General features: G+C 42.7%; 1 protein-coding gene across 1 annotated transcript; it reads right to left on the bottom strand.

The window, feature by feature from the left end:
• Positions 1-26,350, bottom strand: LOC117508946 (vomeronasal type-2 receptor 1). Its single transcript, XM_034168782.1, has 14 exons — positions 26,337-26,350; positions 25,502-25,793; positions 24,954-25,196; positions 24,651-24,842; positions 24,406-24,531; positions 24,026-24,210; positions 7,901-8,021; positions 7,567-7,794; positions 4,621-4,744; positions 2,504-2,664; positions 2,191-2,386; positions 1,858-2,102; positions 1,414-1,613; positions 1-430 (listed from the first exon to the last, which is right to left on the bottom strand). Exons 1-14 carry the CDS (start codon positions 26,348-26,350, stop codon positions 109-111), a joined length of 2,649 nt encoding a protein of 882 aa, XP_034024673.1. The 3' UTR covers positions 1-108.

The following is a 26,350-nucleotide window of genomic DNA, read 5'->3' as shown; positions in this document are numbered from 1 at the left end:
ATAAATTACAATATTTTTTAAATGTATGCAAGATACAATAAAAATAAGGCTGCCATCTAAGCTTTTGAAGCTGTAAAAATCATGGCGTGCTTAGTTAGCAGTATCACCCTAATCGTCAATGGCAGTGGATGCTATTGTAGCGTTGACCTCAGTAGCAGCTGTAGCGAGTGAGGTTGACGTCCCAGTTGAGGTTCCATCACGGGGTTTGGGGCGAGGCTTCATCATCGCTTCAGTGTTGCGTTCGGGTTTGATCAGAAGCACATAGCACTTGGGCAGGAAGATGCAGGTCAGCAGGCCAAAGCTGGAGGCCAGAATAGCAAAAATCTGAACTGCAATCATAAACTTTCCTCGAGTGCTGAGGTAAGCCGGAACAAAGGAGATCCACACAATGAAGAAGACCAGCATACCGAAGGTCACGCACTTCGCCTCACTGCAAGGCAGAAGAACACACGTCACACCACTCAAAGAAGTGTACATTCAGGCATTCATACGTAGTTTGATCAAAATCCTTGTTAGTAATCCAAGGAACCTTACAATATAGAAAATACATAAACATAAGGAGCAACTGAGATGTTTTAAGCCTGGTTGAGCAAAACCACCCCTCATAGCTTTTTAATTTAATATTCTGATTGAATATCTCTGGCCAGATCTGAAAATGGCTGTGCACCGACACTCCCCATCCAACCTGATGGAGCTTGAAAGGTGCTGCAAAGAGGAATGGGCAAAACTGCCCAAAGGTAGGTGCACCAAGCTTGTAGCATCATATTCAAAAAGATTTGAGGCTGTAATTGCTGCCAAAGCTGCATCAATAAAGTATTGAGCAAAGGGTGTGAATACATATGTACACGAGATTTTTTTTAGTTTTTATTTTTAATAAATTTGCAAAAATATCAAGCAAAAAAAAACTTGTCATTATGGGTGTTGTGAACAGTATTTTGAGGGAAAAATGAATTTACTCCATTTTGGAATAAGGCTGTAACATAAAATGTGGAATAAGTGAAGTGCTGTGAATACTTTCCAGATTCACTGTATGTAGGGGGGTTCTTTAATTGCACAGGAGACATATAATTTGCTAAAGGTCAATCACTGGGACTGTTTGCTGGCCTTCCTCTCCCAGCTCGTTTTGTTGATTTCCACCAAACTTGACAGTTGACACTAAAACTGCTCATAATAATTCAATTTGGAAAAGGTGAAGCTCAAAGAATTAGATTTTCATCCCAATTTAGACCAAATCTAGCGCATACTTAAATAGAGTCTTGAAATGCCCAGCCAAGGTTAGCCAGAGGTCAAAAATTTGAGTGAAGGTCAAGCACTTTGGAGTCAAATGTGTGATTGCCATAGACCCAGTTGTTTTTGTACTACAGGTACTACTATCTAGTATTTTACAAATTGGATCTCTTCAGTGAAAGCTACCTGAAGTGGTCCTCCAGTTTGCGGGCTATGAAGGCAAAGATGAAGGCCAGCAGTGCCAGAAGGATGTCGTAAGCGAAGATGCAGCAGATGAAGACCACAGACCCTTCATCACATTCGAGAATTATCTTCACGTTCTGGCTGGAGGTGTTTTTCACAGGATGTGGAGGGAGGATGATGAGCCACACGGTACAAGCTATGCCCTAGTTGAAAATGACAGACTGTTTAAGTACGTCATGCAACACCTTTAAGTAGAGCAAATGACATTTGACATGTATGTTGTATAATGCATATTTTGGTTTGTTGAAGTATGTATTTGCAGTTACATATCAAACATTTCTATCCACTGAAAAAGTTAATCAAACATTAGAAAACTCAGCTACATCTGTAATGAGTGAAATTTTTGTTCAAAATAAATGTGCAGGATTTCCTCTTTTTTTAATTTACCTGTATTATTGTTGCCACAACTACTATCGCCCTCTGGTGACCAAAAGTGAGAATGTCCACTTCAGGGTTTGCACCAGCAATTAAAACATTGTTTTTGGTGTTTGTGTTGGTGGCAATAACATTACGACTCCCAGTGTTGGCTGCTGCTTCAGCGGCTGCTGCTTTAGCAGCTTTGGCAGCGGCTTTGGCTTTAGCGTGGGCCGCTTTTAGAGCCTGAGCCCTCAGCATCAACACCGCTGCCTTTCCTGAGACAAAGCAACACCAGGATACAATCATATGTGAAGTCATCGCAAAAGCATATTCTCATAAAAACTGCTTTGAGAGCGTGCCCACCCATGATTGAGGAAAGGCAGAGAGCGAAGCCCAGAGCCAGAGCCACCTGACTGGTCATGCAGCTCCAAGGCTGAGGCTCTCCGAGGAAGACAATCGAGCAAAGGAAGGTGACAACCAGAGAGAAGAGCAGCGAAAAACTCAACAGAGCATCATTGGCTTTGACCAAAGGGGTATCGAGGTGCACGATGAACACAACCTGGACAGGGGTTACAACAGAAACATGCTGTTTACTCTCCGCAATCTGGATGGAACAAGATACGCGGGCTAACGAGGCACCTGTAAGGTGTTTGCAGGTACTGAGTGTGAATCTTACCATGACTATAATAGTGACGAGCGCGCCGAAAGCAGAGATGACGATGAGAGTGATTCCCAGTGGTTCTCCAAATGCCAAGAACTCAATGAGTTTTGGTACACATGCGTCGTGTGCATCATTGGACCAGTCATCTCCCGTGCACTGGATACATGCACGTGCATCTGTCACACAGTGAAATAGAGGGCAGTTTGGGCAACTTTGTTTACCATTAAGAGCTATGAAGCATTTGGTCTCAGTCACAATTGGGGTTTTTTTTGGGGGGGGGGGGGGGGGATTAAACATTTTATTAGGTGTTAAAGGTTTGTTCAGTTTGTAAGATCTTTCTGTTTTGTAAGTACAGTGGGGCAAAAAAGTATTTAGTCAGTCCCTGACTGTGCAAGTTCTCAAAACTTAGAAAGATGATAGAGGTCTGTAATTTTCATCATAGGTACACTTCAACTGTGAGAGACAAAATGAGAAAAAAAAAAATCCAGGAAATCACACTGTAGGATTTTTAAAGAATTTATTTATGGTGGAAAATAAGTATTTGGTCAATAACAAAAGTTCAACTCAATACTTTGTAACATAATCTTTGTTGGCAATGACAGAGGTCAAACATTTCCTGTTAGTCTTCACCAGGTTGCACACACTGTAGCTGGTATTTTTGGTCCATTCCTCCATGCAGGTCTCCTCTAGAGCAGTGATGTTTTGGAGCTGTCGCTGGGCAACACTGACTTTCAACTCCCTCAACAAATTTTCTATGGGGTTGAGGTCTGGAGACTGGCTTGGCCACTCCAGGACCTTGAAATGCTTTTTACGGAGCCACTCCTTCGTTGCCCAAGCAGTGTGTTTGGGATCATTGTGATGCTGCCAAGTTGCATCTTCAATGCTCTCACTGATGGAAGGAAGTTTTGGATGAAAATCTCACAATATATGGCCACGTTCATTCTTCCCTTAACACAGATCAGTCGTCCTGTCCCCTTTGCAGAAAAACAGCCCCAAAGCATGATGTTTCCACCCCCATGCTTCACAGTAGATATTGTGTTCTTAGAATGCAACTCAGCCTTCTTCTTCCTCCAAACACGACGAGTTGAGTTTTTACCAAAATGTTCTATTTCAATTTTATCTGACCACATGATATTCTCCCAGTCCTCTTCTGGATCATCCATATGCTCTCTGGTAAACTTCAGACGGGTCTGGACATGTACTGTCTTAAGCAGGGGGACACGCCTGGTACTGCAGGATTTGAGTCCCTCTTTGCATAGTGTGTAGCCTTTGTTACTTTGGTCCCAGCTCTCTGCAGGTCATTCATCAGGTCCCTCCGTGTAGTTCTGGGATTTTTGTTCACCATTCTCATGATCATTTTGACCCCACGGGATGACAACTTGTGTGGAACCCCAGATCGAGGGAGATTATCAATGGTCTTGTATGTCTTCCATTTTCTTACAATTGCTCCCACGCTGATTTATTCACACCAACCTGCTTGGGCTATTGTAGATTCACTCTTCCCAGCCTGGTGCACATCTACAGTTTTCTTCCTGCTGTCCTTCCTCTTTATCTTGGCATGGTTGGTTTGGAGTCTGACTGTTTGAGGCTGTAGTTAGATGTTTTTTACACAGGTTTCGAGTTCCAACAGATGCCATTAATAAAGGTAACAGGTGGAAGACAGAAGAGCTTCTTAAAGAAGTTGTTACAGGTCTGTGAGAGCCAGAAATCTTGCTTGGTTGTGGGTGACCAAATACTTATTTTCCACCATAATTTACAAATAAATTCTTTAAAAATCCTACAGTGTAATTTCCTGTTTTGTTTTGGGTTTTTTTCTCATTTTGTCTCTCATAGTTGAAGTGTACCTATGATGAAAATTACAGACCTCTCTCATCTTTCTAAGTAAGAGAACTTGCACAATCAGGGCCTGACTACTTTTTTACCCCACTGTAACAGAACATCCAAAGGTATGGGAGCTAACAATGTGACACCCCTACATCTGTAAGTAAAAAAATGCCAATTTCAGCTAAATATGGTCAGACTGTAAAGTAATGCTGAAACCCATTGAAATTTTTTCTTCTATGAGCAGTTCAGTTCTGGCTCCTCAAGAAGATGCCCTCCACAATTAAAAGTACAGTCAGGAAATTACTGACTGGTTGTGTTGCTGATCTCGCCATTGGCACACGGGATGCAGTCAAAACAACAGACCGGTTCACCCTGTCGGATCCCCTTCCTGGTGCCCGGCTCACAGTTCTCATTGCACACTGACCGAGGAGGCTGGAACACACACATGCATACATAAGGGCGATAAATTAAAGGGAAAATCTGAATAAATGAGTGGTACAATACAATAATAATGCCCCATCCATAGCACACAAAGGGTGTCTGAATAGGTTATAAGAATGATGTGAATCATATGTTGTTGCCCTTGCAGTTGCCAGATCTCAATCCAGTTGAACACTGAATGAAAGATTTTGGAGCTAAGTGTTTGACAGCACTCACCACCACCACCATCATAAAAACACCCCATGAGGGAATATGTTTTGGAAGAATGGTGTTAAGTCCATCCAGCAATGTTCCAGAGACTTGTAGACTCAATGCCAATGTGGATTGAAGCTGTCCTCATGGCACGTTTCTGTGTAGGCTCTCAGTTGTCCAGGTGGTTTCCATAGTAGAGAAGCTTGACTCTTCAACTGGACTGGGTTGCTTGACGCGAGGACGTTTCGCTTCAACGCAGAAGCTTCCTCAGCTAAAATTCTTGCTCTGGTGGTCTGACTTCTGTCTTGACTCTTGTAGAGAAGAATAATCAAGAAGTCACAAAAGCTGGAGTTTTAAACCTAACCAGACCCCTCCTACCGAGAGGCAGACTGCTATAGGCTGGTGACTAAACAATAGCTCTAATTAGCACCTATTGTGCTCTAGTTAACACCCTCCTAATGACAGGGCAGCTGTCACTCTCCTGATGGCTCCCTTGACGACTCTGCTGATGACGTGAATGACTCATTACCATGAACAAAAGACTGAAACTGCTTTGACCTGAGTACACCATTGTAAACAGGGGATAAAGCGTGTCTCAGACCCCCTCCCCGGTTAAGGCTAGGTTTCAAACGTTTCACAAAGAATGCCTCCTTGACCCCTCTCTCAAACCATTTCTTCTCTCTGGCTAATATTTTAACTTCCTTGTCCTCAAACGTGTGGTTAGTGTCTTTAAGGTGGAGATGAACTGCAGACTGAGGTCCACTGGCGCCCTCCCTGCGGTGCTGGTATAGCCTTTTGTGTAAAGGTTGCTTAGTCTCACCTATGTAGTGTTCGTTACAGTTTTCCTGACATCTGATAGAATACACTACATTGCTCTGTTTGTAACTAGGGATCCTGTCCTTAGGGTGAACCCTACAGGTGCCCACAACTGCAGAGGGAAGGGCTAAAGAACAACAACTTGTCCGGAAAGCCCTCACAGTATGTGGGTACCCACGATGGTCCCTGGACAAAGTGCAGAAGTCCCAGAGAACAAAGAGACCAGATAGACAGGAGACGGAGACAAGAAGAAGAGGAGTGTCTCTCCCTTATGTAGCAGGAGTAGGGGAAAAACTACAGAGGATCTTCAGACAGCACAAAATCCCAGTTTACTTTAAACCGGTTAACACCTTGAGACAGAAATTAGTTCACCCTAAGGACAGGATCCCTAGTTACAAACAGAGCAATGTAGTGTATTCTATCAGATGTCAGGAAAACTGTAACGAACACTACATAGGTGAGACTAAGCAACCTTTACACAAAAGGCTATACCAGCACCGCAGAGAGGTCGCCAGTGGACCTCAGTCTGCAGTTCATCTCCACCTTAAAGACACTAACTACACGTTTGAGGACAAGGAAGTTAAAATATGAGCCAGAGAGAAGAAATGGTTTGAGAGAGGGGTCAAGGAGGCATTCTTTGTGAAACGTTTGAAACCTACCCTTAACCGGGGAGGGAGTCTGAGACACGCTTTATCCCCTGTTTACAATGGGGTACTCAGGTCAAAGCAGTTTCAGTTTTTTGTTCATGGTAATGAGTCATTCGCGTCATCAGCAGAATCGTCAAGGGAGCCATCAGGAGAGGGACAGCTGCCCTGTCATTAGGAGGGTGTTAACTAGAGCACAATAGGTGCTAATTAGAGCTATTGTTTAGTCACCAGCCTATAGCAGTCTGCCTCTCGGTAGGAGGGGTCTGGTTAGGTTTAAAACTCCAGCTTTTGTGCCTTCTTGATTATTCTTCTCTATAAGAGTCAAGACAGAAGTCAGACCACCAGAGCAAGAATTTTAGCTGAGGAAGCTTCTGCGATTTGAAGCGAAACGTCCTCGCGTCAAGCAACCCAGTCCAGTCGAAGAGTCAAGCTTCTCTACCTCATGGCACATGGTTACGTTTGTCTCCTGTTCGGTTTCGTTTAGCTATAGCCTCCTGTTAGCGTTCAGCTCACTTTGCCTTTCGTTACTGTGTTCAGCTTACTTTCTCTTCTCTTAGCTTTCATTTTGTTTTGTATTCTGTTATCTTTGACTGTGCTTTGTACACTATTAGTGTTTAGTTAGCTAATAGATTTTGGTTGAGCTAATAGGGTTTTTTATCATGTTCCTGGGAGAATACATGTTACAAAACATAATGGAAATTAACCTTGTTTGACTATTAGTTGGGAGGCCATGGATTCAACACAATTAAAACTATTCCAGTTACATCAGTCAATAATTTGCATCACTTATCATCAATCTTTGGAATAACTTAAATTTTTTGACACCTGCACAAAATTAAATTGAATTCACAATGTTTGATGTTTTTACTCCATAACATTTAGTCATAGATAGCCCAAAGTACACCTTTTTATAATCCCTATGATCAGTCAAATAATGTGGTATACGTTTCATAATGATTGGGGTACTTTAAAGTTTTAACTCCTGTGTAATACTTCGGATGGCTATCGTACACTTTTGTGTAGGTCATGGTATACTCAGGCTTGATTGTAAAGCTTGTTTCTGCACCTTAGGTGGTACAGATTAAGTCCAAATGGCCTTTGGACTCATGGACTAATAAAACCACAGATCTGTCTGTACTGTCTTTACCTCCTCCTCACCTGTAGCTCTTCTTTGTTCCACACAATGGAGTCATTCAGAAGTACCATCCTGGACTCTTGAGGTGCTGAGCCATTGTAGTGTCCCACAGTGATGTACGACATTTGTCCATCACTTTTGACCTGCCAATTAATGATGTCATATAAACCTTCCACATCCCCATCGGTAAAATACACCTCCTCCCCCGTCTGCCTCATGGTGAATCGCACATGCATTAAGTAGTACATCAGCTAAAGAAGGGAGACAGACAAACACAATGAGGTGTGTTTGCATTACAATACTCAGGAATACAGATATCCTTTGAAGACGTGAAATCAGATTTTTACGTATGCTTACCTGCCATGGCTCAAAGTTGGTGATGTCGGCACAGTTGTTACCTGTGAACGGTCCTTTTCCTGGTTCACAGTGTTCCAGGTTATGCAAGGCGTGGGCCACTGCATACACGGCTTTGTACACACTGTGGGAAAACGTTTTTCCCATCGTAATCATTCATTCACATAAAATATAATTAGTCTCAAGAGTATTCAGTCATACAGAGTGCTGAGAATTTTGTAGCATCGAGACATGAAAAATAAAAAAGGGCTGAACTTGTTATGGTCTGATTTGTGGGACACTTTAGCAGTTGAGTAGTGCTACAAGTCAGTGACTAAATAAAAGAAACCCCTGAATAAACGAGTGAACAAACATAAAGAGAGGAAACAGCCCTGTACATGCACCATAAATCACTGTTCGTCCTTCACTCGTGAAGATGACCATGACTTTGCATGACTTGGGGATGTGGGTACAGAGATGGCTGATCAATCAATCAATCAATTTTATTTATATAGCACCAAATCACAACAACAGTTTGCCCCAGGCGCTTATATGTAAGGCAAGGCCATGCAATAATTACGTAAAAACCCCAACAGTCAAAACGAACCCCCCTGCGAGCAAGCACTTTGGCGACAGTGGGAAGAAAAACTCCCTTTTAACATGAAGAAACCTCCAGCAGAACCAGGCTCAGGGAGGGGCAGTCTTCTGCTGGGACTGGTTGGGGCTGAGGGAGAGAACCAGGAAAAAGACATGCTGTGGAGGGGAGCAGACTGATGCTCGCCTTAAAGTAGCTATTGCACTGGAGACAAATAACTGTCAGGGGACCTGGTTGAGAAGAAGTGCTGTCCCTGCTCTTCCACTGCTGTCTTTTTTGTTTCTGAGAGTCCACGTCTCGCCTCAAAATTCACCAATCCAGAGTGGACCAGAGAACACCAGGTTTAACGGTCTTGTGCAACATTTTCCCAGGAAATGGGGTTGATATTGCAACACTTAAGAGACGCTTTCAGCATGTCTTTGTATCGCTTACGTTGACCTCCGTGAGATCGTTTACCATCCATAAATCACCTTTATTAACGCATGTTTCTATGCTGCTGAGGGAAGCCTCTCTCCTCCAGGATAAGAATTACTCCACAGCACACAGTGATGGAGTGGATTAGGAATGAGTATATCAGAGGGACGACAAAGTGAGAGAGGTGAGTTTCAGAGTGTGCAGAGGACAGATTCAGGGTATATCGAAAGAAGAATGCTGATGACGGAGCCAATAGGAGGAGAAGATGAAGTTGTTAGGCTCATTTATGTGGTGAGCAGTGGTGGGCACAACTAAACAAAAGTTAGCTTCGATAACAGATAATCGGCTAACTGAAAAGTTATCTTTTATGGAGCTAAACCAATAAACCACCCAAAAAAGTGAAGCAGTTGAGAGGAGCCGCAAAGCTCAACTCTCTACTCAATAACATTGTTGCTGTGAGGCAGAGGTCTTGGAAAATAAAGCAGTACTGACTTATGGTTTTTAAGTCTAAATAAAATTAATACAGATAGAATAACTCCATTAATGTTAATTCTGTCATGTGTACAAAGTTAAAATATAACATACGAGGTCTGTTAGAAAAGTATCCAACCTTTTAATTTTTTTCAAAAACCATATGGATTTGAATCACGTATGATTGCATCAGCCAAGCTTGAACCTTCGTACGCATGTGTGAGTTTTTTTTCACGCCTGTCGGTTGCATCATTCGCCTGTGAGCAGGCTTTGTGTGAGCAGTGGTCCACCCCTCTCGTCGGATTTTTATTGCGAATAAAATGTCTGAACGATTTGGAGCTTTGCAGTATCAAATTTTTCCAGAAACTGTGAGAGACCTCCAGGTGGACACCATTCAGAAAATTCAGATGGGTTTCAGGGACGATTTTATGGGGATTACACAGATTAAGGAGTGCTCCAGCCGGTTTAAAGACCGCCCACAGTGGCTGAGAGCACGCCACACTCCGAGCGCCGATCGACAGGCTGAAACAACCAGATCATTTCCAACGTGAAGGCTTTGTTGATCCGGGACGTCGTCTGACTTACACAACAATGGCAGAAGACGTGGACATCAGTACTTTTTCGGCACATTCCACTGTGACAGGAGTTTTTTTCATGGAAAGAGGAGCGGAGGGATGCGCCACCGTGCCGCTCATGGCGCGGCACAAAACCACCTCTGTGTTGGTCTCACAGGACGGCTTTCAGATGGCTTTCAGACGGCTTTTCAGTCGTGTGACTATCCGAGAAATTGTGCATGAGCTGGACATGCCCCAACATGTCCTGTGAGGCTTCATCACGGCGTTGCTTTGCGCCATGCAGACCAACACGGAGGTGGTTTGTGCCGCGCCATGAGCGGCACAGTGGCGCATTCCTCCGCTCCTCTTTCCATGACAAAAACTCCTGTCACAGTGGAATGTGCCGTTCATTTCCAAACTGGACGCTCTGTTGATCCGGGACGTCGTCTGACTAGCACAGGAATTGCGGAAGACGTGGACATCAGCACTTTTTTCGGCACATTGAGACAGACGTGCGGAGGAATTCCGCGCTTCGTGGTGGAGCCGCATGGCGCAAAGCAACGCCGTGATGAAGCCTCACAGGACATGTTGGGGCATGTCTAGCTCATGCACAATTTCTCGGATAGTCACATGACTGAAAAGCCACCGAAAGCCGTCCTGTGAGACCAACACAGAGGTGGTTTTGTGCCTTTGTAAAATATGCCATTTTTTTATTTGTAAAAAAAAAAAAGCCATTTGCAAAAAGCCAAAAAGTTGATTTGACAACCGTCTGATATAACCATGGTGAAAATAATAAAACATTCCCATCTACTGGTGCCTAGACGCTTTGTACTTAGGGGTGAATACTACCGTGAACACTACTGGCCAGCAGATGGCAGCAGAGATCCTGAAAACTTGCAGTTTTATACGGATCATTTATTATTCCAAATAAATAATCCGTCCATGTCTACTACATTTAAGATGCGTGGAATTTAATAAACATAAACCGAATTTCAGACATATATACGAGGTCTGTTAGAAAAGTATCCGATCTTTTAATTTTTTGCAAAAACCATATGGATTTGAATCACGTGTGATTGCATCAGCCAAGCTTGAACCTTCGTGTACATGCGTGAGGTTTTTCACGCCTGTCGGTTGCATCATTCACCTGTGAGCAGTCTTTGTGTGAGCAGTGGTCCACCCCCCTCATCGGATTTTTATTGCGAGTAAAATGTCTGAACCATTTGGAGCTTTGCTGCATCAAATTTTTCCAGAAACTGTGAGAGACAGCCAGGTGGACACCATTTGGAAAATTCAGATGGCTTTCAGGGACAATTTTATGGGGATCACACAAATTAAGGAGAGTTACAGTCGGTTTAAAGACCGCCCACAGCGGCTGAGAGCGCGGCGCACTCTGAGCGGCGATCAACAGGCTGAAATGACCAGATCATTTCCAAAGTGAAGGCTGTGTTGATCCGGGACATCGTGTGACTACCACAGAAATGGCAGAAGACGTGGACATCAGCACTTTTTCCGCACATTCCACTGTTACAGGAGTTTTTGTCATGGAAAGAGGAGCGGAGGAATGCGCCACCGTGCCGCTCATGGCGCGGCACAAAACCACCTCCGTGTTGGTCTCACAGGACGGTTTTCAGATGGCTTCAGACGGCTTTTCAGTCGTGTGACTATCCGAGAAATTGTGCATGAGCTGGACATGCCCCAACATGTCCTGTGAGGCTTCATCACGGCGTTGCTTTGCGCCATGCAGACCAACACGGAGGTGGTTTTGTGCCGCGCCATGAGCGGCACAGTGGCGCATTCCTCCGCTCCTCTTTCCATGACAAAAACTCCTGTCACAGTGGAATGTGCCGTTCATTTCCAAACTGGACGCTCTGTTGATCCGGGACGTCGTCTGACTAGCACAGGAATTGCGGAAGACGTGGACATCAGCACTTTTTCGGCACATTGAGACAGACGTGCGGAGGAATTCCGCGCTTCGTGGTGGAGCCGCATGGCGCAAAGCAACGCCGTGATGAAGCCTCACAGGACATGTTGGGGCATGTCTAGCTCATGCACAATTTCTCGGATAGTCACATGACTGAAAAGCCACCGAAAGCCGTCCTGTGAGACCAACACAGAGGTGGTTTTGTGCCTTTGTAAAATATGCCATTTTTTTATTTGTAAAAAAAAAAAAGCCATTTGCAAAAAGCCAAAAAGTTGATTTGACAACCGTCTGATATAACCATGGTGAAAATAAATAAAACATTCCCATCTACTGGTGCCTAGACGCTTTGTACTTAGGGGTGAATACTACCGTGAACACTACTGGCCAGCAGATGGCAGCAGAGATCCTGAAAACTTGCAGTTTTTATACGGATCATTTATTATTCCAAATAAATAATCCGTCCATGTCTACTACATTTAAGATGCGTGGAATTTAATAAACATAAACCGAATTTCAGACATATATACGAGGTCTGTTAGAAAAGTATCCGATCTTTTAATTTTTTGCAAAAACCATATGGATTTGAATCACGTGTGATTGCATCAGCCAAGCTTGAACCTTCGTGTACATGCGTGAGGTTTTTCACGCCTGTCGGTTGCGTCATTCACCTGTGAGCAGTCTTTGTGTGAGCAGTGGTCCACCCCCCTCATCGGATTTTTATTGCGAGTAAAATGTCTGAACCATTTGGAGCTTTGCTGCATCAAATTTTTCCAGAAACTGTGAGAGACAGCCAGGTGGACACCATTTGGAAAATTCAGATGGCTTTCAGGGACAATTTTATGGGGATCACACAAATTAAGGAGAGTTACAGTCGGTTTAAAGACCGCCCACAGCGGCTGAGAGCGCGGCGCACTCTGAGCGGCGATCAACAGGCTGAAATGACCAGATCATTTCCAAAGTGAAGGCTGTGTTGATCGGGGACATCGTGTGACTACCACAGAAATGGCAGAAGACGTGGACATCAGCACTTTTTCGGCACATTCCACTGTTACAGGAGTTTTTGTCATGGAAAGAGGAGCGGAGGAATGCGCCACAGAGCCGCGAATGGCGCGGGACAAAAGCACCTCCGTGTTGGTCTCACAGGACGGCTTTCAGATGGCTTTCAGACGGCTTTCGGTGGCTTTTCAGTTGTGTGACTATCCGAGAAATTGTGGATGAGCTGGACATGCCAGAACATGTCCTGTGAGGCTTCATCACGGCGTTGCTTTGCGCCATGCGGCTCCGTCCCGATGCGCAAATTCCTCCGCACGTCTGTCTCAATGTGCCGAAAAAGTGCTGATGTCCACGCCTTCTGCAATTTCTCTGGTAGTCAGACAACGTCCTGGATCAACACAGCATTCAGTTTGGAAATGAACGGCACATTCCACTGTTACAGGAGTTTTTGTCATGGAAAGAGGAGCGGAGGAATTCGCGTGTCGGGACGGAGCCGCATGGCGCTAAGCAACGCCGTGATGAAGCCTCACAGGACATGTTCTGGCATGTCCAGCTCATCCACAATTTCTCGGATAGTCACACGACTGAAAAGCCACCGAAAGCCATCTGAAAGCCGTCCTGTGAGACCAACATGGAGGTGCTTTTGTCCCGCGCCATTCGTAGCTCTGTGGCGCATTCCTCCGCTCCTCTTTCCATGACAAAAACTCCTGTAACAGTGGAATGTGCCGAAAAAGTGCTGATGTCCACTTCTTCTGCCATTTCTGTGGTAGTCACACGATGTCCCGGATCAACACAGCCTTCACTTTGGAAATGATCTGGTCATTTCAGCCTGTCGATCGCCGCTCAGAGTGCGGCGCGCTCTCAGCCGCTGTGGGTGGTCTTTAAACCGGCTGTAACACTCCTTAACTTGTGTGATCCCCATAAAATTGTCCCTGAAAGCCATCTGAATTTTCCGAATGGTGTCCACCTGGCTGTCTCTCACAGTTTCTGGAAAAATTTGATGCAGCAAAGCTCCAAATCATTCAGACATTTTACTCGCAATAAAAATCCGATGGGGGGGTGGACCACTGCTCACACAAAGCCTGCTCATAGGCGAATGACGCAACCAACAGTCATGAAAAAACTCACGCATGCGCACGAAGGTTCAAGCTTGGCTGATGCAATCACACGTGATTCAAATCTATATGGTTTTTGCAAAAAATAAAAATGTCAGATAGTTTTCTGACAGACCTCGTATTACTCTGGAACAAAGAGAACAGTCAGTGTTTGACAAAATCAAGACGTTAAAGAACATGAAACATTGCAGCTCACATTGATTCCAATTGAAAATAATGTAGAAGCAACCTAAGCTTCTTCTGGCATTTTTACATAAAACAAACACAATAGCAACATCTATAAAGGAAGAGAATATATTCACGAGAGTTTTAGGCACAATAGGTGCCATTAAAAGGTTTAATGCTGTTGTCCGTGTGGAGCATGATCAGAGCGTCGCAAATGCATTTCTCCTGTGGTGAATGTACTGAGATTACCCATAATGCACTTTGTGGAGACACAATGTCCACACTAAAACCTTCCAAATTAGTGCATTACTTCAAAACTAAAACATATATCTGATATTTTCACTTTATAAAACTTCAGATGTGACGTCAATTTAAACAACTTGTCCAAAATTAGTTTGGTTAAAATTTAAACCATAAGTTAAAACTGTATGCCTCTGGATGACTTGGGTGATATTGCTGGCATATCAGTATGGAGTCAAAAGAAATGAGCTTTTCTTTTCTGTGATCAGTTCTCCTTTGCTTGCAGAGGATAGAGCAGTTTTTTCTGGAACCAGCTCTTCTGTTTTTGCAGAGGATAAAGCTGAGCATCTACTGCAAAACATATAAAAGGTAGGTACTCAAATCTTTGATTTCGGACTTCATAAATGTTTGTAACTGTTAAGCTTTGTTCACCACACCTGCAAAAATAGGTTAGCGGTCTAAAATTTATTGGACCAAAATTTACTGGAAGATAATAGTCTGCTGATGGTTTTCAAAGTTATCTGAAAAGCTAATCCGATAATGAAAACATTAGCTTCGATAATTATTGGTTAGCAGATTAGCGGAACTGTGCCCACCGCTGGTGGTGAGTAGGGATGGGTATTGAGAACCGGTTCTTTTCAAGTATCATTAAGAAATTATTCAATCCACCAATAGCTATAGCCTTTTTGCTTAACGATTCCCTTATTGGTCCTTCAGAGCAGCTGTTGTTTCTGAGGGTGTTTGTCGGGAAAATGATCATTTCTCTACGATGATTACAGACCCTGCAGCGGCTCTGTAATCAACCGTTTCTGCAGCGCAACTCCACTTTGAAGCGTGAACCAATGAAACAATGCTTCAATCCACTGGCTCATGGTTCTTTGATTTGCTGCTCTTCAGAAATGGCAAATCCGCTTCTTAACCCCTCTCAAAGCCATTAAAATATCATGAGTCACTTTTGTGTGGATTAAAGTCACTAACTGGGACTCATGTCTTGTTGTTTTATCTAATTTTAGACCAGTATCAAATTTATCGTTTTTATCTAAAGTTTTAGAAAAAGTTTTTTTTAATCAGTTGCAATCGTTTTTAGAACACAACTCTGTTTTAGATAAATTTCAGTCAGGTTTTAGATCTCGACATAGCACTGAGTCAGCTCTTTTAAAAGTACAAAATGACATTCTTTTATCGTTGGACTCTAAGAAACCTGTGCTGCTGGTGATGTTGGATCTAATAGCTGCGTTTGATACTGTGGACCACTCAATCCTCCTCACACGTCTGTCCCAGCAGGTTGGCCTCCGGGGGACGGTCTTGGAGTGGTTTCAGTCTTATTTGACCAACAGGACTTTCAGGGTGATGGTTAATGACCTCTCCTCCTCCACAGTTCCTCTGACCACTGGTGTGCCCCACGGCAGTATCCTTGGACCGCTTTTGTTCTCTTTGTACATGCTTCCACTGAGTTCAGTCATCACTAAATACAATCTTCAGTTTCATTTTTATGCTGATGACCTTCAGATTTATATGCCAGTTGTGCCTAATAATACAAGTGCTTTGGACTCCATACATAACTACATAACTCTTTTAAGGATATTAAGGACTGGCTGACTCAGAATTTTCTGCACCTTAATGAAGCAAAAACAGAGTGTATTCTGTTTGGAGCTAAAACTAACTCTGACCCAGATCTTGGCTCCCTGGCTCCTTATCGTAGGGCTGTGGTAAGGAACCTTGGTGTGCTGTTTGACTGTTTAAAATTTGAGAAACAAATTGACAGTGTGGTAAGAGCCAGTTTTTTCCAGCTGAGAGTCTTGGCAAAAGTCAAACCCTTTCTAAGCCAAAAGGACCTTGCAAAGGCTATGCATGCTTTTATCAGCTCCCGGATTTGCTATTGCAATGCACTCTATGTTGGTATCACTCTAGGCTCCCTAAACCAACTCCAACTGGTCCAGAATGCTGCTGCTCGCCTGTTGACCAATACCAGGAAGCACAGCCACATTACTCCTGTACTTTATTCCCTGCACTGGCTTCCAGTCCATTTTAGAATTGATTTTAAACTGTTAATGTTTGTTTTTAAAGCTGTAAATGGCATTGCACCTTCTTATTTATGTGACCTGTTAAAAACACACAACCCTGTCAGAGCACTTCGGTCTGCTGACCAAAACTTTCTGGAGGTTCCCAGGTCCAGGTTCAAACAATGGGGTGACCGTTCTTTTGCAGTAGCAGGTCCTAAGTTGTGGAATGCATTACCTCCTGAACTGAAGTCCATTAATAGTTTGCCTCTGTTTAAAGCTGTTAAAAACGTACTTGTTCAGGGCAGCTTTTTGCACATAATTGCTTTGACACTTTTTTTCTATTTTTATTCTATTTGGATGCTCTTATTATGCTTTTATGTGTGTTTTTCGTACTGTTCTTTTTATTTTATCTTTAGTTGGTGCTATTGGAAAGTACTTTGGTTCAGTGAAAACTGTTGTAAAGTGCTATAGAAATAAAACTTGATTGATTGATTGATTGTTTCAGTCAAGAAACAAGAATCGTCCTGCGTTCTGTTGGCACAGCTCCAAATGCTGCACGGCTCTCTGCCGAGTCCGGTCGGAATTAATGACTTCAAAACAAATTGCCACTTTAAATAAAATGACATCGCTTACAAACGTTGTAATACAGACAAGAAACTACAATCGACTAAAATGTTTTTTTGTTCCTCCCAAAATGAGACGTGCTGTGTTCTTTATAAATTACATCCTGACATGCTGCAAAAGCTCAGCTCAGATGTATGGAAAGACATTCATGCCAATAATGTCTGAAAGGAAATGCTTTTGACAATAACTACAGATTTTGTTTATTTCTATTTATGTCCAGAGATCAAGGATCCACCATGTACAGTTTATTATGTCCAAAGTTTAAGGATCCAGTACCAATTTCATATTTATTTACTTTAAGACTCAATAAAATGTTGTTCAATTTCAATTCAAGTTCAATTTAATCAGCTTACAGAATCAGAATCACAAAAGTTTTATTGCCATATGTGTGAACAATCAATCAATCAATCAATCAACTTTTTTTCTTATATAGCACCAAATCACAACAAACAGTTGCCCCAAGGCGCTCCATATTGTAAGGCAAGGCCATACAATAATTATGAAAAACCCCAACGGTCAAAACGACCCCCCTATGAGCACCACAGTGGGAAGGAAAAACTCCCTTTTAACAGGAAGAAACCTCCAGCAGAACCAGGCTCAGGGAGGGGCAGTCTTCTGCTGAGACTGGTTGGGGCTGAGGGAAAGAACCAGGAAAAAGACATGCCAAGAAGGGGGGCAGAGATCGATCACTAATGATTAAATGCAGAGTGATGCATACGGAGCAAAAAGAGAAAGAAACAGTGCATCATGGGAACCCCCCCACAGTCTATGTCTAAAGCAACATAACCAAGGGATGGTCCAGGGTCACCCGATCCAGCCCTAACTATAAGCCTTAGCGAAAAGGAAAGTTTTAAGCCTAATCTTAAAAGTAGAGAGGGTATCTGTCTCCCTGATCTGAATTGGGAGCTGGTTCCACAGGAGAGGAGCCTGAAGCTGAAGGCTCTGCCTCCCATTCTACTCTTACAACCCTAGGAACTACAAGTAAGCCCGCAGTCTGAGAGCGAAGCGCTCTAATGGGGTAATATGGTACTACGAGGTCCCTAAGATAAGATGGGACCTGATTATTCAAAACCTTATAAGTAAGAAGAAGAATTTTAAATTCTATTCTAGAATTAACAGGAAGCCAATGAAGAGAGGCCAACACGGGTGAGATATGCTCTCTCCTGCTAGTCCCCGTCAGTACTCTAGCTGCAGCATTCTGAACCAACTGAAGGCTTTTTAAGGGAACTTTTAGGACAACCTGATAATAATGAATTACAATAGTCCAGCCTAGAGGAAATAAATGCATGAATTAGTTTTTCAGCATCACTCTGAGACAAGACCTTTCTGATTTTAGAGAAATTGCGTAAATGCAAAAAGGCAGTCCTACATATTTGTTTAATATGCGCTTTGAATGACATATCCTGATCAAAAATGACTCCAAGATTTCTCACAGTATTACTAGAGATCAGGGAAATGCCATCCAGAGTAACGATCTGGTTAGACACCATGCTTCTAAGATTTGTGGGGCCAAGTACAATAACTTCAGTTTTATCTGAGTTTAAAAGCAGGAAATTAGAGGTCATCCATGTCTTTATGTCTGTAAGACAATCCTGCAGTTTAGCTAATTGGTGTGTATCCTCTGGCTTCATGGATAGATAAAGCTGGGTATCATCTGCGTAACAATGAAAATTTAAGCAATACCGTCTAATAATACTGCCTAAGGGAAGCATGTATAAAGTGAATAAAATTGGTCCTAGCACAGAACCTTGTGGAACTCCATAATTAACTTTAGTCTGTGAAGAAGATTCCCCATTTACATGAACAAACTGTAATCTATTAGACAAATATGATTCAAACCACCGCAGCGCAGTGCCTTTAATACCTATGACATGCTCTAATCTCTGTAATAAAATTTTATGGTCAACAGTATCAAAAGCAGCACTGAGGTCCAACAGAACAAGCACAGAGATAAGTCCACTGTCCGAAGCCATAAGAAGATCATTTGTAACCTTCACTAATGCTGTTTCTGTACTATGATGAATTCTAAAACCTGACTGAAACTCTTCAAATAGACCATTCCTCTGCAGGTGATCAGTTAGCTGTTTTACAACTACCCTCTCAAGAATCTTTGAGAGAAAAGGAAGGTTGGAGATTGGCCTATAATTAGCTAAGATAGCTGGGTCAAGTGATGGCTTTTTAAGTAATGGTTTAATTACTGCCACCTTAAAGGCCTGTGGTACATAACCAACTAACAAAGATAGATTGATCATATTTAAGATTGAAGCATTAAATAATGGTAGGACTTCCTTGAGCAGCCTGGCAGGAATGGGGTCTAATAAACATGTTGATGGTTTGGATGAAGTAACTAATGAAAATAACTCAGACAGAACAATCGGAGAGAAAGAGTCTAACCAAATACCGGCATCACTGAAAGCAGCCAAAGATAACGATACATCTTTGGGATGGTTATGAGTAATTTTTTCTCTAATAGTCAAAATTTTGTTAGCAAAGAAAGTCATGAAGTCATTACTAGTTAAAGTTAATGGAATACTCAGCTCAATAGAGCTCTGACTCTTTGTCAGCCTGGCTACAGTGCTGAAAAGAAACCTGGGGTTGTTCTTATTTTCTTCAATTAGTGATGAGTAGAAAGATGTCCTAGCTTTACGGAGGGCTTTTTATAGAGCAACAAACTCTTTTTCCAGGCTAAGTGAAGATCTTCTAAATTAGTGAGACGCCATTTCCTCTCCAACTTACGGGTTATCTGCTTTAAGCTACGAGTTTGTGAGTTATACCACGGAGTCAGACACTTCTGATTTAAAGCTCTCTTTTTCAGAGGAGCTACAGCATCCAAAGTTGTCTTCAATGAGGATGTAAAACTATTGACGAGATACTCTAACTCCCTTACAGAGTTTAGGTAGCTACTCTGCTCTGTGTTGGTATATGACATTAGAGAACATAAAGAAGGAATCATATCCTTAAACCTAGTTACAGCGCTTTCTGAAAGACTTCTAGTGTAATGAAACTTATTCCCCACTGCAGGGTAGTCCATCAGGGTAAATGTAAATGTTATTAAGAAATGATCAGACAGAAGGGAGTTTTCAGGGAATACTGTTAAGTCTTCTATTTCCATACCATAAGTCAGAACAAGATCTAAAATATGATTAAAGTGGTGGGTGGACTCATTTACTTTTTGAGCAAAGCCGATAGAGTCTAATAATAGATTAAATGCAGTGTTGAGGCTGTCATTCTCAGCATCTGTGTGGATGTTAAAATCGCCCACTATAATTATCTTATCTGAGCTAAGCACTAAGTCAGACCAAAGGTCTGAAAATTCACAGAGAAACTCACAGTAACGACCAGGTGGACGATAGATAATAACAAATAAAACTGGTTTTTGGGACTTCCAATTGGATGGACAAGACTAAGAGACAAGCTTTCAAATGAATTAAAGCTCTGTCTAGGTTTTGATTAATTAATAAGCTGGAATGGAAGATTGCTGCTAATCCTCCGCCCCGGCCCGTGCTACGAGCATTCTGACAGTTAGTGTGACTCGGGGGTGTTGACTCATTTAAACTAACATATTCATCCTGCTGTAACCAGGTTTCTGTTAGGCAGAATAAATCAATATGTTGATCAATTATTATATCATTTACCAACAGGGACTTAGAAGAGAGAGACCTAATGTTTAATAGACCACATTTAACTGTTTTAGTCTGTGGTGCAGTTGAAGGTGCTATATTATTTTTTCTTTTTGAATTTTTATGCTTAAATAGATTTTTGCTGGTTATTGGTGGTCTGGGAGCAGGCACCGTCTCTACGGGGATGGGGTAATGAGGGGATGGCAGGGGGAGAGAAGCTGCAGAGAGGTGTATAAGACCACAGCTCTGCCTCCTGGTCCCAACGCTAGACAGTCACAGTTTGGAGGATCCCAAAAAATTGGCCAGATTTCTAGAAATGAGAGCTGCTCCCTCTAAAGTGGGATGGATGCCGTCTCTCCTAACAAGACCAGGTTTTCCCCAGAAGCTTTGCCAATTATCAATGAAGCCCACCTCATTTTTTGGACACCACTCAGACAGCCAGCAATTCAAGGAGAACATGCGGCTAAACATGTCACTCCCGGTCTGATTGGGGAGGGGCCCAGAGAAAACAACAGAGTCCGACATTGTTTTTGCAAAGTTACACACCGATTTAATGTTAATTTTAGTGACCTCCGATTGGCGTAACCGAGTGTCATTACTGACGTGAATTACAATCTTACCAAATTTACGCTTAGCCTTAGCCAGCAATTTCAAATGTCCTTCGATGTCGCCTGCTCTGGCCCCCGGAAGACAATTGACAATGGTTGCTGGTGTCGCTAACTTCACATTTCTCAAAACAGAGTCGCCAATAACCAGAGTTTGATCCTCGGCGAGTGTATCGTCGAGTGGGGAAAAACGGTTAGAGATGTGAACGGGTTGACGGTGTACATGGGGCTTCTGTTTAGGGCTACGCTTCCTCCTCACAGTCACCCAGTCAGCCTGCTTTCCCGACTGCACGGGATCTGCCAGGGGGGAACTAACGGCGGCTAAGCTACCTTGGTCCGCACCGACTACAGGGGCCTGGCTAGCTGTAGAATTTTCCACGGTGCGGAGCCGAGCCTCCAATTCGCCCAGCCTGGCCTCCAAAGCTACAAATAAGCTGCACTTATTACAAGTACCGTTACTGCTAAAGGAGGCCGAGGAATAACTAAACTTTTCACACCCAGAGCAGAAAAGTACGGGAGAGACAGGAGAAGCCGCCATGCTAAACCGGCTAAGAGCTAGTAGCTGCGCTAAGCTAGCGGATTCCCAAAAACACACAAAGTGAATAATGTGCAAATAATCAGAGGTGATTCAGCAGAAGGAGTGCCCCAATCAAGGCACCAAACAGGCCATGAAGCAGCACAGGCAACGCACGACAACAGCGAACGCACGACAACGGTGCTAAAATAAAATAAAAATAAATAAAAAAATAAAAACGAAAGCGTTAGCAAGCTAGTTAGCTTGCCAACGCTAATGAAAGTTAGCTGATAAAAGTGCTCCGTCGCGATGTTTCGACCGTTAGAGGTCTTCCTTAGGCGTTGGAGCACAGTAAAAAAGTAAAAAAAAAGTAAAAAGGTAAAAAAGTAAAAAAGTCTTGAAAAAGACTGTTAGTTCAAGTCCAAAGCAGCAGGTAGCAGTCTCTGTGTAAACAGTCCCAACAGAGAGCCAAAATTCTGATGCAATCTCACTCCGAAGACCAAGTCAGCAAAGTCCACGTTCCCAACAAGTTCACATTAGGAAATTGCTGCAGTACTTGGTGCTAACGTAAAAAAAAAAAAGCGCCAAATCACAACAAAAGCCACCTCAAGGTGCCTCACATAGAACAGTTCAACATAAAAAATTTAAATAAATCAATAAAAATTTCAAAATTCAAATACATAATTAAAAACAGAAGTAAAAGAATAAAACAGATACAAATAAAAACTATTCACAAGAAAGAGAATAAAAATAGGCTTTTAAGTCTTGACTTAAAAATGTCCACAGACTCTGACTGCCTCATGGTTGAAGGAAGACCGTTCCACAGAGCGGGTGCACGATAAGAAAAAGCTCTTTGACCCTTTGACATAGAAAACCTGTAAAGCCTACTTTTAGTACACAAAAAAATTCACAAGAGGTATTGATAAGGGAATCGATAAGGAATCGGATCGCTATGCGGAATTGATAATGGTATCGATATCGATAAAATCTTATCGATACCCATCCCTAGTGGTGAGTGATCTCAAAAAGAAGTGGACAGGAAACAGACTTCAAAGTTTACATGTTGTATTGAAAAACTTCAAACACTGATACAGAGAGTCATCTGCAGCGCTGTGGTCTCTAAACCAGATCACATGCTACATCTGGGACAAACAGCCCAGAATTTCTCTCTATGCTAACTTTTCTTCCTTCAGCCGGCTCCATGTGGGCGGTCCTTGGCCTGTCTGAATCAGCGTCTATGGGACTGGCTGCAAAGTGAAGTAGGTGGTTATAAAAATCTTATAGTGTCACTGTCAACAGCACAAACTGACACAGTTTACATTGAGGCAGAATTTTGCCTTATATTTTCACTGAAATTACCGTATTACAACATCCGGTATACTGTGTGCTGCACACCACTAACATATGAATGCAGTTTTTAAGTGGAAGAATCTTGTCTGACTTGCAAAATAGAGCAAACTAATCCTGATTCTGTGTCATGTTTGCATTGAAGTTCGTCCATATGTATAGGGCAGTGCAGTCTCGTTTGAACCCATACATGATTTCGTGGGATTTGACCATGTCTGGGGACAGCCGGCACGAACATGGCAGAGAATCTCCAGGCAAAGTGTGGGAGTTTCAGCACAATCGATTTAGCCTGGCTTGGTAAACTTAAAACCATACTTGCTGTCACCTAGCAGACCTGCTGGTTTAAAATTTTTTTAAGCTGAAACCCCCATCCTCCAAATGGTTTGTGCTGACACTCCTACACTCCGCCTGGGGATTAGTCTCTTCACATAAGCAGCATCAATTTTAACAGAAAAATGGTGTACTGTTGTGTTTTCAGCTGCAGTCGCGAAAAGTGCAGTTTTTTTGGTTCCCAGTGGAGAAGGTAAGACGAGACAAACAGGGATACATATTGGTAAGTGTTAGCCTACACAGCTAACCAAAGTCGCTGTGTTCTCTCACCTGCAAAACCACCTCAATGTGTTTGTGCCCCAGGTCATAAACAAACTGCAACACATGTCCACTTTCCGCCACATTATCACTTTTTCTTTGCATTTGCTTTTTGCGTGTAATTTGCCCAAAAACTCAGAGAAAGTGCCGTGTTTCTGTCCCCGGAAGTAGAGAAATTACATCATATGCGTCATATTTTACCCATTTAGTGCCCGCCCTCAAACGAGAATGCGCTGCCCAACTGACTCTGGTCTAATAGATAGTGATGTCATTAGGAGCATACTATGTTTGTATTCGAAATGACAAAAGCCTGCGTTTGTGACGCCATTAGCATCAATAATACAGTGGAAGAAGCAGTTTCAATTGGAACAACAAACCTGTATGTGATTCGTAACTGGGAGACATCAGAGTAAGTGTTATTGAGCCGAGCCAGAGACTCTTTCCCCGTACACAGTCCATCAGGAACACTTCTCTCTGCCCTGGAATGAGTCTCGTTAACCCTGTTAGCCCTCAGTCTGGCCATCTTCAGAGCTTTGCCATAGTCCAATGTGCAGTTAAACAACTACAAAACAACACATTTACTTCTTATTAGTGTTTGACCAAAATTCTTGTTTAATTTTTAACACAAACATCTTGTACAATATTTCAGAATAATACTTTGTCTGCATTTTTCACCAAGAACATGGGCAAAAAAAGTAGTGGCTATCCCATCAGTCCCATCTACCCGGGTTAATTATGCAGCTTAGTATAAACACACCGTTTCCCATAACTCCTCAGTGAGTGGATCATCATAGGGATCAAGGTCCAGTAGATGGTGTTGGAGATTGGGGATGTCAGCTCTCTTCAACGCAAAACCCAAAGTACCACCCAGCACTGAGTCAACCTGATCCAATCATGGACACTGTCAGGCTCAAAACAGCACTTGTCATGTTTTAACATGGCATTAAACCTTTGGAACATTTCCATAACATTAAAGACATCAGATGACAACTGAACACTCACACCAGGCTGGTTGATGAGAGAGGAGGTGACCCAAGCTTCGCTGGCAATCCATGTGCGATTTGTAACATTGTGCCGTAGTAGTTCCAGGATAAGGGGACTAAAGTCCACATCTGATGAGAAGACTACAATGATTTTGGCTGTGGACTTAACAACGGTTTCAACGATACGCTGGATGTCCTCTGGGGAATGTGCCTGAAGTGAACAAATGTGACAACAGGAATGAATTTTGATTCATCAGCAGAAAAGACAGGTTAACCAACTCCTAACAGCAACAGTATCAGCGTTAATAGACTGACAAGCTACCTTAGGTAGGACCTCGGAGAAAGAGATGCAGACATCAGCCTCCTCCACCTGCTCCTTAAAGTCCTTGATGCCGTACTTTCCATAATCGTCATCTGCAGCTATGGTGCCCACCCAGGTCCACCCAAAGTGCAGCACCAATTGGGCCATGGCTGCAGACTGGTGCACGTCATTGGGAATGGTCCTGAGGAATGTGGGGAACTGGAACTTACTGTTCAGCATAGAGGACGAAGAAGCATAGCTGACCTGGAAAGCAAACATAACACATTTGAATTTGGTGATAAACTCTTTGAGATCACTGCTGTCTGCCTGCTTGTTTGTGTTTGCTACAGTTAACTATCCTAAACTCGTAATGTACACACACTATTTATTTATTTACTTATTTATTTATTCAATTTGATAAAGTTTCTCTTCTGAGAATTTTCTCTTTTTTCATAATTGATTAGTATACATCTTGTGGATTTTTCTGAGTTCTTAGGGATCAATCCAGGTTGATATCAGCAGCAGATGCAAAGACCAAAATACCTGTTATGGATAATTCATAGATCTACCTGTGGAAAATGATAGAGCCCCAATATCCTTGCAGTGGCGATGGACAGGTCACTGCCCCCAGCACCCACTAGAGCCGCCAAGGGCGCACCACTGCCACAACGGTAGTTGGGTATAGCCTCGTCTTGGCCTGTCAGATAAGTGAGTGTGCCCTCCACCGCCTTGGAGATGGTGAAACAGGAGTCGTAGATGACATATCCCAGGTCAGTTTTGGGCAGGAGATCAGTCCGCATGTTAATCTCATTGATGGCAAACAGCATGGTCTGGGTCCAGCGAAAAGCACGGAAGTTGAACCTAGAGGGTGTTAGTTTTACAAATCAATATCACACATCAAGTGTCTTTTACAACCTCAGCGCAGCGTAGTCCAGCGGATAAGGGAAAAATCGTTCAAAATGTGATAAAAGCACCAAAATTGGCAGAGATGTTCTTTAAGATATGGAGACTAATTTAAGATAGGGACCCACATCAAAATCTACCTTGGTTAGTCAGACCAGAGAAAAACAATTTTAGGCCTAAAATAGCAAAATTGTGAAAATCTTGCAAATTCCAGGAAGTGGACAGGTTTCAACAATAACTTGTAACTGACTGTTATAACCAAATGAAGTGTCCGAATTTGCTATTTGTGTCAAAAATATCCAAATATACTAAAATATACCAACTAATTTCCCATTAAGCCTTGGATAAGCGGTATTTTATGATTGAGTGGATTGCATTTCAAAACTTCATGTTGTGACCAGATAACTGTGTAACTGTGTGTAATCCCAGAAAGTACCTAATAGTTTTTCTACCTCTTTTTACTGTAATAATAACAGCCATCTATAACAACTATAAAACTACCTAAAAAGTGCCAT

Source organism: Thalassophryne amazonica, chromosome 4, assembly GCF_902500255.1.
Source record: "Thalassophryne amazonica chromosome 4, fThaAma1.1, whole genome shotgun sequence".
In the NCBI taxonomy this organism is placed as follows: domain Eukaryota; kingdom Metazoa; phylum Chordata; class Actinopteri; order Batrachoidiformes; family Batrachoididae; genus Thalassophryne; species Thalassophryne amazonica.
The sequence above is the reverse complement of the archived record's forward strand: the minus strand, read 5'-3'. Positions and strand labels throughout refer to the sequence as shown.

Excerpts from the sequence above, each read along its gene's own strand:
- LOC117508946 (XM_034168782.1), bottom strand. Across the intron at positions 8,022-24,025 it reads CAGTTACGAATCACATACAG|TGTGTACAAAGCCGTGTATG; the intron begins GTTTGTTGTTCC and ends GTTTTCCCACAG. Across the intron at positions 1,614-1,857 it reads TTGTGGCAACAATAATACAG|GGCATAGCTTGTACCGTGTG; the intron begins GTAAATTAAAAA and ends ATTTTCAACTAG.